General features: G+C 41.7%; 1 protein-coding gene across 1 annotated transcript in view; it reads left to right on the plus strand.

The window, feature by feature from the left end:
• Positions 1-4,458: 4,458 nt before the first annotated feature.
• The window catches only part of LOC109896080 (hexokinase-2-like), a 94,071-nt gene continuing 78,730 nt past the window's right edge, over positions 4,459-19,799 (plus strand). The window contains exon 1 of the mRNA XM_020490307.2: positions 4,459-4,755. Coding sequence (XP_020345896.1) covers positions 4,693-4,755 — 63 coding nt within the window. The 5' untranslated portion in view covers positions 4,459-4,692. The remainder of the gene's footprint in view (positions 4,756-19,799) is intronic.

The raw sequence follows: 19,799 nt of genomic DNA on the forward strand, positions 1-19,799 counted from the left end.
ATGGAGGAGTGGGCCAAAATCACTGCTGCAGTGTGTGAAAACCCTGTCAAGAACTACAGGAAATGTATGATCTCTGTAATTGCAAACAAAGGTTTCTGTACCAAATATTAAGTTCTGTTTTTCTGATGTATCAAATACTTATGTCACGCAATAAAATGTAAATGAATTACTTAAAAATCATACAATGTGATTTTCTGGATTTTTGTTTTAGATTCAGTCTCTCACAGTTGAAGTGTACCTATGATAACAATTACAGACCTCTACATGCTTTGTAAGTAGGAAAACCTGCAAAATCGGCAGTGTGTCAAATACTTGTTCTCCCCACTGTATATTAATTATTAATTACGGTTGACTATCCTGAGTGAAGTTTGTTCAATAGGAAGTATTTGACTCTGATGTGTGCCACAGAAAGTATTTGACTCTAGTGAGAAAATTAAGGAAATTAGAAGGGGGGGGTTCGGCAAGGCCATTTTCTTGCCTCCCGAGGGAGTAAAATGTAGTCAAGCAATAAACATTTCAGAACAACTTGTAGTCGAATAAGACATGGGAGAGATTTTTGAAAAGTTATTTATTTATAGACTAATACACAAATAGCCAAACCAAAAACTGCAGACATTACTAGTGCCTCCCCCACGAGCAAACCGCCATAGAAAATAAATAAAAATGAAACGCAGCCTAATGTGATCATTGACAGCAGCCTTGAAGGACACAAATAAATTATTTATTCTACTAAGATCAGTGAAATGTAGGCTAAACTGACAACGGAGTGAAGATTGGAAATCTCAACTAGTAAGCAAGTCGCAGTAATGAAGAATTGAGTATGTGTGTGTTCACACGAAGGGGGGGGGGTGGATTCTGTCAGGAGGGAGATTTTCGGCACAACACCAGAGTCAACTATGTGAAAAATCTGTACGATGTGCCCACGAGCAACGTACTTATGCTAACCCTAAATGCAGTCTGTAAAAATGTAAATGATTTCAGATGTGTCCATTATTTGGGAAATAGTTCTTCTTGCAAAGCGTGTAAATGTTTTAAACAAACTATTATATTAACCTGACTATCCACAATAATCGCATTATTGTGTGCATGAAACCATGCTCATTGTTTCCGAGGTCGGACAGGCAGACAGCAAGGTTTATACAAAATATCACTGTCGGAAATAAAATGCTAGGCTAGAATAGAAGCAAGAGGAAATAATGTCTAAAAATAAATGCATTATTACTTAACATTGGTCACGTGGCAGAGATAGAATGTTGGTTGCGTGTCTGTTTGTCCGTTAGCCCAGGGCTGTGGAATATGTGTGAATCCTTAGCCCAGGGCTAAAGCAGCCCAGGGTTAACAAATGCTTGTGTAAACACAGGCTAAGCTATCCCAGGGCCAGTCTAGACTGGGGATAAGATAGCCCGGGGCTAATAACAATGCAGTGTGAAATGGCCTTGTAATGCCTAGCTTTGTGGGATATGCAGATGTATGTGAACCAAATCACTGCGATTTTGTTAGTTAGTATGATAAAAATGGTATTACTTGTTGCAGAGAATGACCTTGGCTTGGCGCATGTAATACAATCACGCACGCACGCACGCACACACACACACACACACTGAGTGGCACCTGGCTAGACAACAGTGTTGTGGAAATACTTCTCTCTGTCTTGTTGATTTAGTGCCATACAATAGATTCTTCCCACACATTCTTGAGATTGACTTTTTTTCTATGTGCATTTTCACAGTGACAGAATCAGTCATTACAGAAACTTCATGCCAATAGATTGAACTACTCTCTGAGCGTAAGGACAAGTTCTCCACGTCTGGACTTTATGGCCATATACTCTTACAATCTCCACCCCTCAAAGCCTGATTCCTTTCTAGTTTCCTGCCTTTCTAGTGAGTTTTTCCTAGCCACTGTGCACTGTGCTTCTACGTCTGCTTTGCTTGCTTTTTGGGGTTTTAGGCTAGGTATCTGTAAATCAAATAACATTTTATTGGTCATGTACACATATTTTGCAAGTGTAGTGAAATGCTTGTTCCTAGCTCCAACAGTGCAGCAATACCTAACAATACAAAGCAACACATGCAAATCCCCAAAACAAAAAGAAAGGAATAAAGAAATAAAATAAATATATGTCAGAGTCCGGAATATATACACTACAGGTCAAAAGTTTTAGAACACCTACTCATTCAATGTTTTTTCTTTATTTTTTCTATTTTCTTCATTGTAGAATAATAGTGAAGACATCAAAACTATGAAATAACACATATGGAATCATGTAACTATAAGAGTGTGCAAAGCTGTCATCAAGGCAAAGGGTGGCTACTTTGAAGAATCTAAAATCTAAAATATTTTGATTTCTATAACACTTTTATTCTACAATGTAGAAAAATATGTCATGGCTTTAGAAGCTTCTGATAGGGTAATTGACATAATTCGAGTCAATTGGAGGTGTACCTGTGGATGTATTTCAAGGCCTACCTTCAAACTCAGTGCCTCTTTGCTTGACATCATGGGAAAATCAAAAGAAATCAGCCAAGACCTCAGAAAAAAATTGTAGACCGCCAAAAGTCTGGTTCATCCTTAGGAGAAATTTGCAAATGCCTGAAGCTACCACGTTCATCTGTGCAAACAATAGTACGCGAGTATAAACACCATGGGACCACGCAGCCATCACACCGCTCAGGAAGGAGACGCTTTCTGTCTCCTAGAGATGAACGTACTTTGTGGCAAAAGTGAAAATCAATCCCAGAACAAAAGCAAAGGACATTGTAATGATGCTGGAGGAAACAGGTACAAAAGTATCGATATCCACAGTAAAACGAGTTCTATATCGACATAACCTGAACCGCTGCTCAGCAAGGAACAAGCCACTGCTCCAAAATCGCCATAAAAAAGCCAGACTACGGTTTGCAACTGCACATGGGGACAAAGATTGTACTTTTTGGAGAAATGTCCTCTGGTCTGATGAAACAAAAATAGAACTGTTTGGCCATAATGACCATCGTTACATTTGGAGGAAAAAGGGGGAGGCTTGCAAGCCGAAGAACACCATCCAAAACGCGAAGCACGGGGGTGGCAGCATCATGTTGTGGGGGGGCTTTGCTGCAGGAGGGACTGGTGCACTTCACAAAATAGATGGCTTCATGAGGCAGGAAAATGATGTGGAAAAATTGAAGCAGCATCTCAAGACATCAGTTAAAACTTGGACACAAATGGGTCTTCCAAATGGACAATGACTCCAAGCATACTTCCAAAGTTGTGGCAAAATGGCTTACAGACAACAAAGTCAAGGTATTGGAGTGGCCATCACAAAGCTCTGACCTCAATCAGGAGGAATGGGCCAAAACTCACCCAACTTATTGTGGGAAGCTTGTGGAAGGCTACCCAAAATAATTGACCCAAGTTTAAAAATGTATAGGCAATGCTACCAAATACTAATCGAGTGTATGTAAACTTCTGACCCACTAGGGATGTGATGAAAGAAATAAAAGCTTAAATAAATTGTTCTCTGTGCTATTATTCTGACATTCTTAAAATGAAGTGGTGATCCTAACTGACCTAAGACAGGGAATTTTTATGAGGATTAGGTGTCAGGAATTGTGAAAAACAGAGTTTAAATGTATTTGGCTAAGGTGTATGTAAACCTCTGACTTCATTGTATATAAATAATGGTGTGTATAGACGTTATAGACAGTATATGAATATAAAAGTTGTGTACAGCAATAGTTATATAGGATGTACAGTACCTTGACTAGAATACCTTATATACATATGAAGTGAGTAAATCAGTATGTAAACATTATTCAAGTTACCAGTACAACACTTTGTGACTACTGATGTAAAAACTACTCGTGTAAAATCAGTTTTATGAAATACATTTGATTAAATTATTGTTTGTATCTAGGCTGTATAGCAAGGTTTCCCTAACTCTGTCCTTGGGACCCCAAGGGGTGCACATTTTGGTTTTTGACCTAGCACTACACAGCTGATTCAAATAATCAACTAATCATCAAGCTTTGATCATTTGAATCATTTGTGTAGTGTTAGGGCCAAACCCAAAATATGCACCCCTTGGTGTCCAAAGGACAGAGTTTGGGAAACACTGTTATAGCTCTATGAGATACACTATTTTATTTTAAAAAGTAATTAAAAGTTGCTCTGAGAGATAATCAAATCATTATGTTGTGTTCTCACGTTGACATAATACCAGTAACCAAGGTCAGTGTTGTTTTACAGAAATAAGATTATGGAGTTGTATCTCTATCAATAAGATACACTATATATCAAAGTAATTAAAAGTTGCTTTGAGAGTTAATTCAATCATAATATTTAATGCTATGTTGTAATAATTGTGAGAAGATTTGATTATAGGTAGGCTATCAAATCCATTCATAAACTATTCGAGTATATCATCATTTGCTTTTCATTAGACGGCGACACGACATAAGCCACACCTTCCTCGTGCCTGCAATAACCGTAAGAATACTCGTTATTCGCGAATGACTTGTTTGAAGTATGTGACTTCTGTAGTCTACATCTCTATAAAGTCGTAGTAGCTAAAAGTGTTATTACGAAGGCAGATTCTGTTCAATGTTATGACTAGTTGCCGAATGTTTAACGAACAAGCCCGCAATTAGGAAATAATTAAATTAACATAGTTAGCTAGTTAAGTGGTAGAGGAGAAGGACATTCATAACGACGATGATAGCCTCTCATCTTCTGGCATACTACTTCACGGAGCTCCACCATGACAAGGTTCAACAAGTAAGTGGCTACTGGTTAGAAACATGTATTTTTGCTATTTTGAAGAAGCTAAGTTACTAGAAGGTACGCCACGTGACGTCTCTGATCATGTTGGCATTGCAGGGTCAGTGGAACATCAAGCCAGCCTCCTCGAGCCATTCACTATTCAGTTGAATTTACTCTTAGCAGTGGTAGCTAGTTTTATTTTCCGTCAAAATTGCACCACATCCATGTCTATCAACACTAGCTACATACATTAATTTTGAAGACTGGCGATTTGCGAGCTATACCCAAATATGGACTTTTACTGATTTGTTATCAGATATGCAACAAGCGCGCATCTTCTAGCGTCGGCACAATGCCTGTTAAAGCTGTTGGCCTGGTCTATGGATTGCTAGTTAAACATGTAACTCGTGTTTGACTATGTTATGCAGGGGTGAAAGTAGATTTAATTTCTTACAGATATGGGGACCTCTTATGTGGCCGCTTAATCATACAAAATCCATATGAATTTAATAGGATATCTATGGGCCAAATAGTAAAGATTTGTCCTTTTAACGTTCAAATGTATTAGCCTACCTTTTAATGTGGCGTGAACACAACCAATCATGTTGTTTTCATCTGATTGCCAAACCATTACTTAAAGGTTTATGTAGGCTACCTGTGTACGTTAATCAGGGATGGTTGAATGACATTGGATGCGGAAAAGTATTGAGAGGTTAACATGCTGACGAGACCGGGACGCGCGTTAGTCTGCGTGCGGCATTGCGCGCATGTTGATATTGTTCATACACACCAGAAGCTATCAGGACAAATATAAAATATATTTTGATTTGTTTATCACTTTTTTTGGTTAGTACATGATTCCATATGTGTTATTTCATAGTTTTGATGTGTTCACTATTATTCTACAATGTGTCCAAACTTTTGACTAGTACTGTAGTTTAGGTGTAATTTCGAGGGGCCGGGCGTGCCGGCTGAGTTGCATCGTGTGTTTCCCGCTCATCAACTTGGATGCAGTCAAGGATATGTTTTGCGTTATTCTAAAGTCCTACTTCAACATGTAGCATGTTTTTGTTTCCCTGACAGTACATTTTATTAGTAATAGAGTTATAGTAATTAAAACAGTCCCATAGCAGCTTCTTTTTACAAAGTAAAACGTACAAGAGAATTGTATGAACCCGCAAGGCCCGAGGTCAAATTATTTGCTTCTGGTAAATAGGCATAACACAAACTCATCATTACACGTTTGTCTTTCTAAATTAAATCAACTTCTTCACCCTACTTATCATTCAGTTAGGCATAATTCCAATTTTAATTGTGAAGTAAGGTGCACAATTATCAACCATTTGTCATTCATTCAGTGAGGAGAGAGAGACGCATTAGTGCCTGGCTAGGTACCAACATCCTACAGCACATTGTCTTGGCAGGTTAAGTTAGTAATAGGTGTGAAAAAAATTGGTAAAAAGGCTCTAAATACTTTTCTGTTTGTGATTTCAAAATTCTGACATTGACAATAAAGTCAGGGAAGGAGCAGGGCATGCACTATATATACGAAAGCTATTTCAGCCACACCACCTTAATGTCGCTGGACCCCAGGAAGAGTAGCTTCTGCTTTGGCAACAGCTAATGGGGATCCTTAATAAATACAAATACCCGTTGCTGACAGGTGTATAAAATCGAGCAAACAGCCATGCAATCTTCATAGAAGACATTGGCAGTAGAATGGCCTTACTGAAGAGCTCAGTGACTTTCAACATGGCACTGTCATAGGATGTCACCTTTCCAACAAGTCAGTTTGCAAATTTCTGCCCTGCTAGAGCTGCCAACTGTAAGTGCTGTTATTGTGAAGTGGAAACGTCTAGGAGCAACAACGGCTCAGCCACAAAGTGGTAGGCCGAACAAGCTCACAGAACGGGACCGTCGAGTGCTGAAGCAAGTTGCTTGTAAAAATCATCTGTCCTCGCTTGCAACACTCACTACCAAGTTCCAAACTGCCTCTGGAAGCAACATCAGCACAATAACTGTTAGTTGGGAGCTTCATGAAATGGGTTTCCATGGCCGAGCAGCCGGAACACAAGCCTAAGGTCATCATGCGCAATGCCAAGCGTCTGATGGAATGGTGTATAGCTCGCCTCCATTGGACTCTGGAGCAGTGGAAACATATTATCTGAAGTGATGAATCACGTTTCACCCTCTGGGTGTCCAACGGACGAATCTGGGTTTGGCGGATGCTAGGAGAACGCTACCTGCCCCAAAGTAGTGGCAACTGTAAAGTTTAGTGGAGGAGGAATAATGGTCTGGGGCTGTTTTTTCATGGTTCAGGCTAGGCTCCTTAGTTCCAGTGAAGGACAATCTTAACGCTACAGCATACAATGACATTCTAGACAATTCTGTGCTTCCAACTTTGTGGCAACAGTTTCGGGAAGGCCCTTTACTGTTTCAGCATGACGAGGCCTCTGTGCACAAAGCGAGGTGCATACAGAAATGGTTTGTTGAGATTGGTGTGGAAGGACTTGACTGGCCTGCACAGAACCCTGACCTCAACCCCACCGAACACCTTTGGGATGAATTGGAACATCAACTGCGAGCCAGGACGTATCTGCCAACATCAGTGCCCAACCTCACTAATGCTCTTAGTGAGGTTGGAAGCAAGGCCCTGCAGCAATGTTCCAACATTTAGTGTAAAGCCTTCCTAGAAGAGTGGAGGCTGTTATAGCAGCAAAGGGGGGAACAATTCCATTTTAATGCCCACGATTTTGGAATGAGATGTTCGACGAGCAGTGTCCTAATACTTTTGGCCATGTAATGTATTCTAGCCTACGAAGGTGTTGTCCTAAAGTTATGGCTTTCAAAAAAAAGAAGAATGAAAGTTTATAGCCTGGGCATAGGCTATTCCCAATCACAACTTTATGATGGATGGAGCAAACAGTGTTATTTATTTTTCTATTATTTCGAGTCAAACCAATTATCCTATTCTGAAGATGGTAGACTGCTTCTATCCAGGCCTGATGTCACTACGATAAGATAGCCCCTTTGTCATCAGTCACTGCAAGTTAGTTCTGAATGATTTGTTGCCGTAAAATTTTGCCTAGCTTAAAGGTGAGCCACTTTTGTGGTACCGGTTATCCCGAGTTGAACTCAGTTGACCAAGTTACCTAGCTAACTCCTCAAATTACATTCATAGTATAGGCTCTGCTCGCCAGCTGTGTTTAACTTGCTAATAAGCCTGTTAGGTTCGGCCAGCCACAAACTGTGCACTACTAGCCTCTAACTTTATTGACATTTCACAGCTCCAACTTAGGTCAATAAAATGTACAATTTTGGACAGCCCACAGGCTACTTCTCCTGCCTGCCTCTCCGTCACTGGCTTTCCTACATTTGTGCTTCTCACCATTCCGAGATTTTCTCTTTAGGCTTTATCCTACTTCTGATTTACGCCATGACAATATGATTCCCTACTGCAGTCTAGTGTAAAAAGTCACATACCCCTTTTGGTGTCTCAACTCTCCGTCCTGCTCAACTCTCTCACTCGTGAGATTTTGCAATCTCCAGTTTCAAATTTGAATGCTGTATCGTCAGTTTGTTCCAGATTGCTGCTGGAACATTGTGTCCTGTCAGTGTAATAGATACAGTACATTCGGAAAGTATTCAGACCCCTTGACTTTTTCCACGTTTTGTTACATTACAGCCTTATTCTAATATGGATCTTATAGTTGTTTTCCCTAATCAATCTACACACAGTACCTCATAATGACAAAGCGAAAACATATTTTTAGACATAAGTGTTCAGACCCTTTACTCAGTTCCTTGTTGAAGCACCTTTGGCAATGATTATAGCCTCAAGTCTTCTTGGGTATGACGCTACAAGCTTGGCACACCTGTTTTTGGGGAGTTTCTCCCATTCTTCTCTGCAGATCCTCTCGAGCTCTCAGGTTTGATGGGGAGCGTCGCTATACAGCAATACAATCTTCAGGTCTCTCCAGAGATGTTCGACCGGGCTCTGGCTGGGCTACTCTAGGACATTCACATACTTGTCCCAAAGCCACTCCTGCATTGTCTTGGCTGTGTGCTTATGGTCATTGTCATGTTGGAAGGTGAACCTTCACCCCAGTCTGAGGTCCTTAGCGCTCAGGGCAGATTTTCATGAAGTATCTTTCTGTACTTTGCTCCATTCATCTTTCCCTAAATCCTGACTAGTCTCCCAGTCCTTGCTGCTGGAAAAAAATCCCCACAGCATGATGGTGCCACCACCATGCTTCACCTTAGGGATAGAGACAGGTTATCTACAGATGGGACGCTTGGCATTCAAATCAAATCAAACTGTATTTGTCACATGCGCCGAATACAACAAGTGTAGACCTTACCATGAAATGATTACTTACAAGCCCTTAACAAACAGTGCAGTTCAAGAAGAGTTAAGAAAATATTTACCAAATAAACTAAAGTTTTTAAAAAAGAAAGAAAAAAGTAACACAATAACGAGGCTATATACAGGAGGTACCGGTACAGAGTCAGTGTGCGAGTGTACAGGTTAGAGGTGATTTGTACTTGTAAGTAGGGGTGACGTGACTATACATAGATAATAAACAGCGAGTAGAAGCAGTGTACAAAACAAATGGAGGGGGGGGGGGGGGTTTCCAGTGGTACCACTTCCTGTGCGGTAGCAGAGAAAACAGTCTATGACTTGGGTGACTGGAGTCTCTGACAATTTTATGGACTTTTCTTTGACACCACCTATTATATAGGTCCAGGATTCCAGGAAGCTTGGTCCCAGTGATGTACTGGGCCGTACGCACTACCCTCTGTAGTGCCTTACGGTCAGATGCTGTGCAGTTGCCATACCAGTTGGTGATGCAACCGGTCAGGATGCTCTCGATTGTGCAGCTGTAGAACTTTTTGAGGATCTGGGGACCCATGCAAAATCTTTTCAATATCATGAGGGGGAAAAGGTGTTGTGCCCTCTTCACAACTGTCTTGGTGTGTTTGGACCATGATAGTTTGTTGGTGATGTGGACACCAAGAAACTTGAAACTCTCGACCCGCTCCACTACAGCGCCATTGATGTTAATGGGGGCCTGTTCGGCCTGCCTTTTCCTGTAGTCAATGATCAGCTCCTTTGTCTTGCTCACATTGAGGGAGTGGTTGTTGTCCTGGCACCACACTGCCAGTTCTCTAACCTCCTCCCTGTAGCCGTCTCATCGTTGTCGGTGATCAGGCCTACCCCTGTTGTGTCGTCAGCAAACTTGATGGTGTTGGAGTCGTTTTGCCACGCGGTCGTGGGTGAACAGGTAGTACAGGAGGGGACTAAGTACACACCCTTGAGGGGCCCTAGTGTTGAGGATCAGCGTGGCAGACGTGTTGTTGCCTACCCTTACCACCTGGGGGTGGCCCGTCAGGAAGTCCAGGATCCAGTTGCATCCAGTTGCAGAGGGAGGTATTTAGTTCCAGGGTCACAAAGTGCGATTGAGATTGCGTCATCTTAGGATCTGTTGAGGCAGTATGCGATTTGGAGTGGTTCTAGAGTATCCGGGAGGATGCTGTTGATGTGAGCCATGACCAGCCTTTCAAAGCACTTCATGGCTACCGACGTGAGTGCTACGGGGCGGTAATTATTTAGGCAGGTTACCCTCACATCCTTGGGCACAGGGACTATGGTTGTCTGCTTGAAACATGTAGGTATTACAGACTCTGTCAGGGAGATATTGAAAATGCCAGTGAAGACTCTTGCCAGTTGGTCCGCGCATGCTTTGAGTACACGTCCTGGTAATCGATCTGACCCTGCGGCTTTGTGAATGTTGACCTGTTTAACCTCTCTGGGATATGTGGGATGGTAGCATCCCACCTCGCCAACAGCCAGTGAAATTGCATGGCGCCAAACTCAAAACAACAGAAATCCCATAATTAAAATTCCTCAAACATACAGGTATTTTACACCATTTTAAAGATGAACTTCTTGTAAATCCAGCCACAGTGTTCAATTTCAAATAGGCTTTGCGGCGAAAGCACACCAAACGATTATGTTAGGTCAGTACCTAGTCACAGAAAACCATACAGCCATTTTCCAGCCAAGGAGAGGGCTCACAAATCAGAAATAGCGATTAAATTAATCACTAACCTTTGATCTTCATCAGATGGCACTCACAGGACTTCATGTTACACAATAAATGTCTGTTTTGTTCGATAAAGGTAATCTTTATGTCCAAAAACCTAATTTGAAATTGGTGTGTTATGATCAGAAATGCATTGTCTCAAACAAACATCCAGTGAAAGTGCAGAGAGCCACATCAAATTACAGAAATACTCATAATAAACATTGATAAAAGATACAAGTGTTAATCATGGAAATATAGACAAACTTCTCCTTAATGCAACCGCTGTGTCAGATTTCAAAAATACTTTACGGCGAAAGCACACCTTGCGATTATGTTAGGTCAGCGCTAGTCACAGAAAAACATCCAGCCATTTTCCAAAGGAGAGGTGTCAGAAAAGTCAGAAATAGCATTATTAATATTCACTTACCTTTGATGATCTTGATCCGAATGCACTCCCAGGAATCCAAGTTCCACAATAACTGTTTATTTTGTTCGATAAAGTCCATTATTTATGTCCAAATATCTCCTTTTTGTTTGCGCGTTTAGCCCAGTAATCCAAATGTATATCGTGCGATCACTTGTTCAGACGAAATGTCACAAAAGTTATATTACAGTTCGTAGAAACATGTCAAATGATGTATAGAATACATTTTTAGGATGTTTTTATCATAAATCTTCAATATTGTTCCAACCGGAGAATTCCTTTGTCTTTAGAAATGCAATGGAATGCAGCTACCTCTCACGGCCACGCATGTGATCAGCTCATGGCACTCTGCCAGACTTCTGGTTTAAACAGCTCTCATTCTCTCCTCCTCACAGTAGAAGCCTCAAACAAGGTTCTAAAGACTGTTGACATCTAGTGGAAGGCTTAGGAAGTGAAAAATGACCCATGGCTTCTGGTTGGGATATATAGAGTTGAAGTCGGAAGTTTACATACACTTAGGTTGGAGTCATTAAAACTAGTTTTTCAACCACTCCACTAATTTCTTGTTAACAAACCATAGTTTTGGCAAGTCGGTTAGGACATCTACTTTGTGCATGACACAAGTAATTTTTCCAACAATTGTTTACAGACAGATTATTTCACTTATAATTCACTGTATCACAATTCCAGTGGGTCAGAAGTTTACATACACTAAGTTGACTGTACCTTTAAACAGCTTAGAAAATTCCAGAAAATGAAAATGATTTAGAAGCTTCTGATAGGCTAATTGACATAATTCGAGTCAATTGGAGGTGTACCCATGGGTGTATTTTAAGGCCTACCTTCAAACTTAGTGCCTCTTTGCTTGACATCATGGGAAAATCAAAAGAAATCAGCCAAGACCTCAGAAAAAAAATTGTAGACCTCCACGTGTCTGGTTCATCCTTGGAAGCAATTTCCAAACGCCTGAAGGTACCATGTTCATCTGTACAAACAAGAGTACGCAAGTATAAACACCATGGGACCACGCAGCCGTCATACCGCTCAGGAAGGAGAGGCGTTCTGTCTCCTAGAGATGAACGTACTTTGGTGCGAAAAGTGCAAATCAATCCCAGAACAGCAAAAGACCTTGTGAAGATTCTGGAGGGAATAGGCACAAAAGTATCTACTAGAGGTTGACCGATTAATTAGGGCCGATTTCAAGTTTTCATAACAATCGGAAATCTGTGTTTTTACACCTTCATTTAATGAGCCAAGTCAGTTAAGAACACATTGTTATTTTCAATGATGGCCTAGGAACGGTGGGTTAACTGCCTCGTTCAGGGGCAGAACGACAGATTTTCACCTTGTCAGCTCGGGGGATCCAATCTTGCAACCTTACAGCTAACTAGTCCAACGCAATAACGACCTGCCTCTCTCTCGTTGATCTCCACAAGGAGACTGCCTGTTACGCGAATGCAGTAAGCCAAGGTAAGTTGCTAGCTAGCATTAAACTTATCTTATAAAAAACAATCAATCATAATCACTAGTTAACTACACATGGTTGATGATATTACTAGATATTATCTAGCATGTCCTGTGTACAAGTATCTAAGTATCTGACTGAGCGGTGGCAGGCAGAAGCAGGCGCGTAAACATTCATTCAAACAGGACTATCGTGTGTTTTGCCAGCAGCTCTTCGTTGTGCGTCAAGCATGGCGCTGTTTATGACTTCAAGCCTATCAACTCCCGAGATGAGGCTGGTGTAACTGAAGTGAAATGGCTAGCTAGTTAGCGCGCGCTAATAGAGTTTCAAACGTCACTCACTCTGAGACTTCTAGTGATTGTTCCCCTTGCTCTGCATGGGTAACCTTGCTTCGATGGTGGCTGTTGTCGTTGTGTTGCTGGTTCGAGCCCAGGGAGGAGCGAGGAGAGGGACGGAAGCTATACTGTTACACTGGCAATACTAAAGTGCCTATAAGAACATCCAATAGTTAAGGGTTAATGAAATACAAAGGGTATAGAGGGAAATAGTCCTATAATTCCTATAATAACTACAACCTAAAACTTCTTACCTGGGAATATTGAAGACTCATGTTAAAAGGAACCACCAGCTTTCATATGTTCTCATGTTCTGAGCAAGGAACTGAAACGTTAGCTTTCTTACATAGCACATATTGCACTTTTACTTTCTTCTCCAACACTTTGTTTTTGCATTATTTAAACCAAATTGAACATGTTTCATTATTTACTTGAGGCTAAATTGATTTTATTGATGTATTATATTAAGGTAAAATAAGTGTTCATTCAGTTTGTTGTAATTGTCATTATTACATCAAAAAATCACACAAAAAAATTGGCCGATTTAATCGGGATCGGCTTTTTTGGTCCTCCAATAATCGGTATCGGCGTTGGAAAATCAGAATCGGTCGACCTCTAGTATCTACAGTTGAAGTCGGAAATGTACATACACCTTTGCCAAATACATTTAAACTCAGTTTTGCTCAATTCCTGAAACTTAATCCTCGTAAAATGTTCCTGTTTTAGGTCAGTTAGGATCACCACTTTATTTGAAGAAAGTTAAATGTCAGAATGATTTATTTCTTTAATCACATTCAGTGGGTCAGAAGTTTACTTACACTCAATTAGTATTTGGTAGCATTGCCTTTAAATTGTTTAACTTGGGTCAAACGTTTTGGGTAGCTGTAACGGCCGTTGGTAGAAGAAGGTGAGGACCAAGTTGAAGCGTGGTACATGTTCATAATTAGTTTATTAGCAACTGAACACTAAATACGAAAATTACAAAAATAATAACCGAAACAGTTCTGTCTGGTACAGATACGAAACAGAAAACAACTACCCACAAAACCCATGTGGGCAAGAGCTACCTACGTATGGTTCTCAATCATAGACAACGACAGACAGCTGTCCCTGATTGAGAACCATACCCGGCCAAAAACAAAGAAAGACAAAAACATAGAAGAAAGAACATAGAATGCCCAACCTAGTTACACCCTGGCCTAACCAAAATAGAAAATAAAAAGCCTCTCAATGGCCAGGGTGTGACAGTAGCCTTCCAAAAGCTTCCCACAATAAATTGGGGGAAATTTGGTCCATTCCTCCTGACAGAGAGGTGTAACGGAGTCAGGTTTGTAGGCCTCCTTGCTTGCACACGCTTTTTCAGTTTATCTCACACATTTTCTATAGGATGAGGTCATGGCTTTGTGATGGCCACTCCAATACCTTGACTTTGTTGTCCTTAAGCCATTTTGCACTACTTTGGAAGTATACTTGGGGTCATTGTCCATTTGGAAGACCCATTTGGGACCAAGCTTTAACCTGTTTGGGAAAGGGGGAACCCCGTTCCATCGCAACCCCTCGCCTAGAGCCAATGAAATTGCAGGGCGCCAAATACGAAACAACCATAAATCTCATAAATCAAATTTCTCAAACATACAAGTATTAGGTACCATTTTATCGATAACATTCTCGTTAATCCAGCCACAGTGTCTGATTTAAAAAATGCTTTACAGCGAATGCACCACAAATGATTATGTTAGATCACCACCAAGCCACAGAATAAACACAGCCATTTTTCCAGCCAAAGAGAGGAGTCACAAAAAGCACAAATAGAGATAAAATTAATCACTAACCTTTGATCTTCATCAGATGACATTCATAGGACTTCATGTTACACAATACATGTATGTTTTGTTCGGTAAAGTGCATATTTATATAAAAAAATCGAATTTTACATTGGCGCGTTACGTTCAGTAGTTCTAAAACATGCAATGATTTAGCTTAGAGCCCCGTCAAATTACAGAAATATTCATAATAAACATTGATAAAGATACGACTATTATACATGGAATTAGAGAGAAACTTCTCCTCAATGCAACCGCTGTGTCAGATTTAACTTTACGTTCAGACAACAAAGAAGCCCAAGCGATATCCGCCATTTTGTGTAGTCAACATTAGTCAAAAATATCATTATTAATATTCACTTACCTTTGATTGTCTTCATCAGAATGCACTCCCAGGAATCCCAGGTCCACAATAAATGCTTGATTTGTTCGATAATGTCTGGCATTTATGTCGAAATAGATCCTTTTGTTAGGGCGTTTGGTAAGCAAATCCAAACGCGCGTGCAGGTCCAGCAGAATGTCGGATGAAAAGTTCCAAAAGTTATATAACAGTCCGTAGAAACCTGTCAAACTAATTATAGAATCAATCTTTAGGATGTTCTTAACATAAATGTTCAATAATGTTCCAACCGGAGAATTCCTATGTCTGTAGAAAAGCAATGGAATGAGAGCTAACTCTCTCGTGAGCGCGCGTCATGAGACCAAGGCATTCTGCCAGACCACTGACTCATACAGGTTTCATGAGCCCCTCCTTTATAGTAGAATCCTCAAACAAGTTTCTAAAGACGGTTGACATCTAGTGGAAGCCTTAGGAAGTGAGAAATGACCCCATAGACACTGGGTATTCGATAGGCCATGTTTTGAAAACCTACAAACCTCAGATTTCCCACTTCCTGGTTGGATTCTTCTCGGGATTTCGCCTGCCATATGAGTTCTGTTATACTCACAGACATCATTCAAACGGTTTTAGAAACTTCAGAGTATTTTCTATCCAATACTACTAATACTATGCATAGAGTAGCAGGCAGTTTACTTTGGGCACCTTATTCATCCAAGCTACTCAATACTGCCCCCCTGTCACCAAGAAGTTTTAACTTCCTGACTGATGTCTTGAGATGTTGCTTCAATATACCCACATTATTTTCCCTCCTCATGATGCCATCTATTTTGTGAAGTGCACCAGTCCATCCTTCAGCAAAGCACCCCCACAACATGATGCTGCCACCCCTGCGCTTCACGGTTGGGATGGTGTTCTTCGGCTTGCAAGCATCCCCCTTTTTCCTCCAAATATAACGATGGTCATTATGGCCAAACAGTTCTATTTTTTTTCATCAGACCAGAGGACATTTCTCCAAAAAGTACGATCTTTGTCCCCATGTGCAGTTGCAAACCGTAGTCTCTCTTTTTTTATGGTGGTTTTCGAGCAATGGCTTCTTCCTTGCTCAGCAGCCTTTCAGGTTATGTCGATACTCCAAGAGGACTGCCATGTGCCTTTTACTGAGGAGTGGCTTCTGTCTGGCCACTCTACCATAAAGGCCTGGTTGGTGGAGTGCTGCAGAGATTGTTGTCCTTCTGGAAGATTCTCACATCTCCACAGTGGAACTCTGGAGCTCTGTCCATGTGACCATCAGGTTCTTGGTGACCTCCCTGACCAAGGCCCTTCTCCCCCGATTGCTCCGTTTGGCCGGGCAGCCAGCTCTAGGAAGAGTCTTGGTGGTTCCAAACTACTTGTGTTCTTGAGTACCTTCGATGCTGCAGAAATGCCTAGATCTGTGCCTCGAGACAATCCTGTCTTGTAGCTCTACGGACAATTCCTTTGACCTTATGGCTTGGTTTTTGGCTCTGACATGCACTTGTCAACTGTGGGACTTTATATAGACAGGTGTTTGCCTTTCCAAATCATGTCCAATCAATTTAATTTACTACCTGTGGACTCCAATCAAGTTGTATAAATATCTCAAGGATTATCAATGGAAACAGGATGCACCTGAGCTCAATTTTGATTCTCATATCAAAGGGTCTGAATACTTATGTAAATAAGGTGTTTTAAAAATAAATGTATATTTGCAAAAAATTCTAAACCTGTTTTCACCTGTTTTGTCATTGTGGGTTATTTTGTGTAAATTGATGAGATTGTTATTTATTTAATTATTTTAGAATCAAGCTGTAACTTAACAAATTGTGGAAAAGGGAAGTGGTCTGAATACTTTCTGTATTTGTTTAAAGTACTGTGGTGTGCCCGTGGAGGACATCAGCTGCCAGTACATATGGCTGGTGCTAAGCAGAGGCATCTAGGCTAGTTCCTGGAGTTGGAGCAAACCAGTAGAGCAGGGGGTGGTTTTAGTTAGCCCTGGGGAAGTGTGACTCGTGTTCCAGTACAATAAAATGTTGTCAGAGGAAGGAGGCTTGATACAGAATGTTAATTTAAGGAGTTGAGAGAGAGGGCCTTCAGAAATAGTCAGATTTGGCTTTGTTTGACCGTGGTATGATTGACGAGAAACAAATTGGCCTAGACCTATTGGAGACGATGTACCTAACTGGAAATCTAAATAAGATAGAGAACATATATCATGATATTCCATTGTGTAGTCTCTGTGATGACTGCTTGTCTGTAATGTCACCTTGGCTGTGGAACCAATCTGAACCTATTAGAGGAATCAAGGTAAGACCCAAGTGCAGACTATGTGAAGTAACAATGTTTATTGTAACCACAGAGGCAGGCAAACGACAGGTCATGGCAGGCAGGGGTCGATAATCCAGAGCTGAGGCCAAGGTACAGGACAGCAGTCAGGCTCAGGGTCAGGTCAAGCAGAGGTCGGTAATCCAGAGGTGGAACAAAGGTACAGAATGGCAGGCAGGATCAGGGTCAGAGACAGGCAGTGGACGGTGGGTACAGGGTCAGGACAAGTAAAAGTTAAAAACCAGGAGGATGAGAAAAAGAGAGACTAGGGGAAAAACAGGAGCTGAGACAAAACGCTGGTAGGCTTGAACAAACAAGGTGAACTGGCAAAAGACAGACAGAAAACACAGGTACAAATATACAGGGGATAATGGGGAAGATGGGTGACACCTTGAGGGTGTGGAGACATGGACATGGTGTGACAGTACCCCCCCCCCCCCAGGGATGCACCATGTGTCCTATCTGGGCACGTACCTGGTTGAGCGGGGTGCCGGCGCTGGAGATGAGATGAGGCCTGGGTCCAGGATGTCCCTAGTGGAGACCCAGGACCTCTCCTCCGGGCCATAACCCTCCCAGTCAACCAGGTACTGGAATCTCCTGCCGTCTCACCATGTACGCCGGTCAGCCGTCGATGAGACGAGGGAGAGGGGTGAGTCTGGAAACAGGAGACAAGGGGCAGTCAGACATGGTTTTAATTCTAATTCACAGAAAAGGTAGGAAAAATACGGAGGGTATGGGGCAACAGAGGACAAACAGCAGAGGGGCTAATGATCTTGGAGCGGGGGGGAAAAGGTCTCTGCTTCTGGGGTAATAGCCGCGGCACTATAGCGTTGAGCCAGCGCCTCAGGCTTGACCTTCCTGGAGTGCAGCGGAAGCGAAGTGGCCCGGGCCTTACTGAACCCCTCCCAGAGGTCCTGGTACTTGGTGGGGCAGACGGAGAGGTCCGGGGCAATTTCCAAGCCCCCAGGAAGACGTCCCTGGGCCCAGCGTCGTCTGGGTTTGGCCGGGGTAGGCTGTCATTATAAATAAGAATTTGTTCTTAACTGACTTGCCTAGTTAAATAAAATAAAACATTTAAAAAATATCAGATTACTGTTGGTATTTCAGCAGGGTAGATTGTAGTATAATGAGTGCCAGATGTATCCTGTTAGCGGTGACAAGATGGTACTCCCACTGGCCCTAATGGCTCCGGACCATAGCTACTAGGGTTGCACATTTTGGGGAATATTCAGAGGTGGGAATTAATGGGAATATATGGGTATTAATATTAATACCATTTAAATGTAGATGTTTTTTGCGTTGGATATATTTACCACATCATATGGAGACAGAAACACAAGGTAAAAGGTTTATCGTAAGTAGACATAATTGCAAATGATTAAATCCTTCCAATAGAAATAAAAACTTGAGTTACGAATTGAACTTTAATTAAATGTTGACTCTTCACATGGGATGATTTCACTGAACAACAAAATAAAGGGAATATTGAATGATCCCCAATGATCCATTGCATCTCCCAAAAACATTTCAACATACATCTGAAAAATGATAGTCTAGAAACTAAAGCTTTGGTTGTCTTCCTCTCAGGCTTCCATGTATTCTCTCTGGACCTCCTCAATGTCCACCTCTTGAACATCAGACTCTGAGGCCTCATCTTCACTGTCACTTTCTAACCCTGTTGAGGATGGCTCGTTGTCAGGCTCAAAAAGCCTCAAATTGGCCCGGACGGCCACCAATTTTCAACCCTTGTATTTGTCATCCTGTTGCATGCTTCGGTGTGTGTGTTCCCAAACAAGGACCAGTTGCACTCCGAGGCGGCTGATGTTGGTGGGATTTGGAGGATGAGGGAGGCAACAGGGGAAACAGCCTCATATCCACAAATTCCTTCCACCAGGTGACTGATGAGACGTGTTGGCACGACTGCCATATTGCATCGCCATCCCAAAGCCCTTGCTAAGAAGTGTACTTTGCCAGACTGCCAAGAACCTTGCCCTCATCCAGGCCAAGGTTGCGAGACATGGTAGTAATGACACCATAGGCCTTGTTGATCTCTGCACCAGACAGGATTCTCTTGCCAGCATACTTGGGGTCCAACATGTACGCTGTGGCGTGTTTGGGCTTCAGGCAGAAGTCTTCACGCTTTTTGATGTATTTCAGAACTCCAGTTTCCTCGGCTTGGAGCAACAGTGACGTGGGCAGGGCAGTGCAGATTTCTTCTCTTACATCTGCAAGCTGAGTCTGAA

Source organism: Oncorhynchus kisutch, linkage group LG8, assembly GCF_002021735.2.
Source record: "Oncorhynchus kisutch isolate 150728-3 linkage group LG8, Okis_V2, whole genome shotgun sequence".
NCBI classification, from domain to species: domain Eukaryota; kingdom Metazoa; phylum Chordata; class Actinopteri; order Salmoniformes; family Salmonidae; genus Oncorhynchus; species Oncorhynchus kisutch.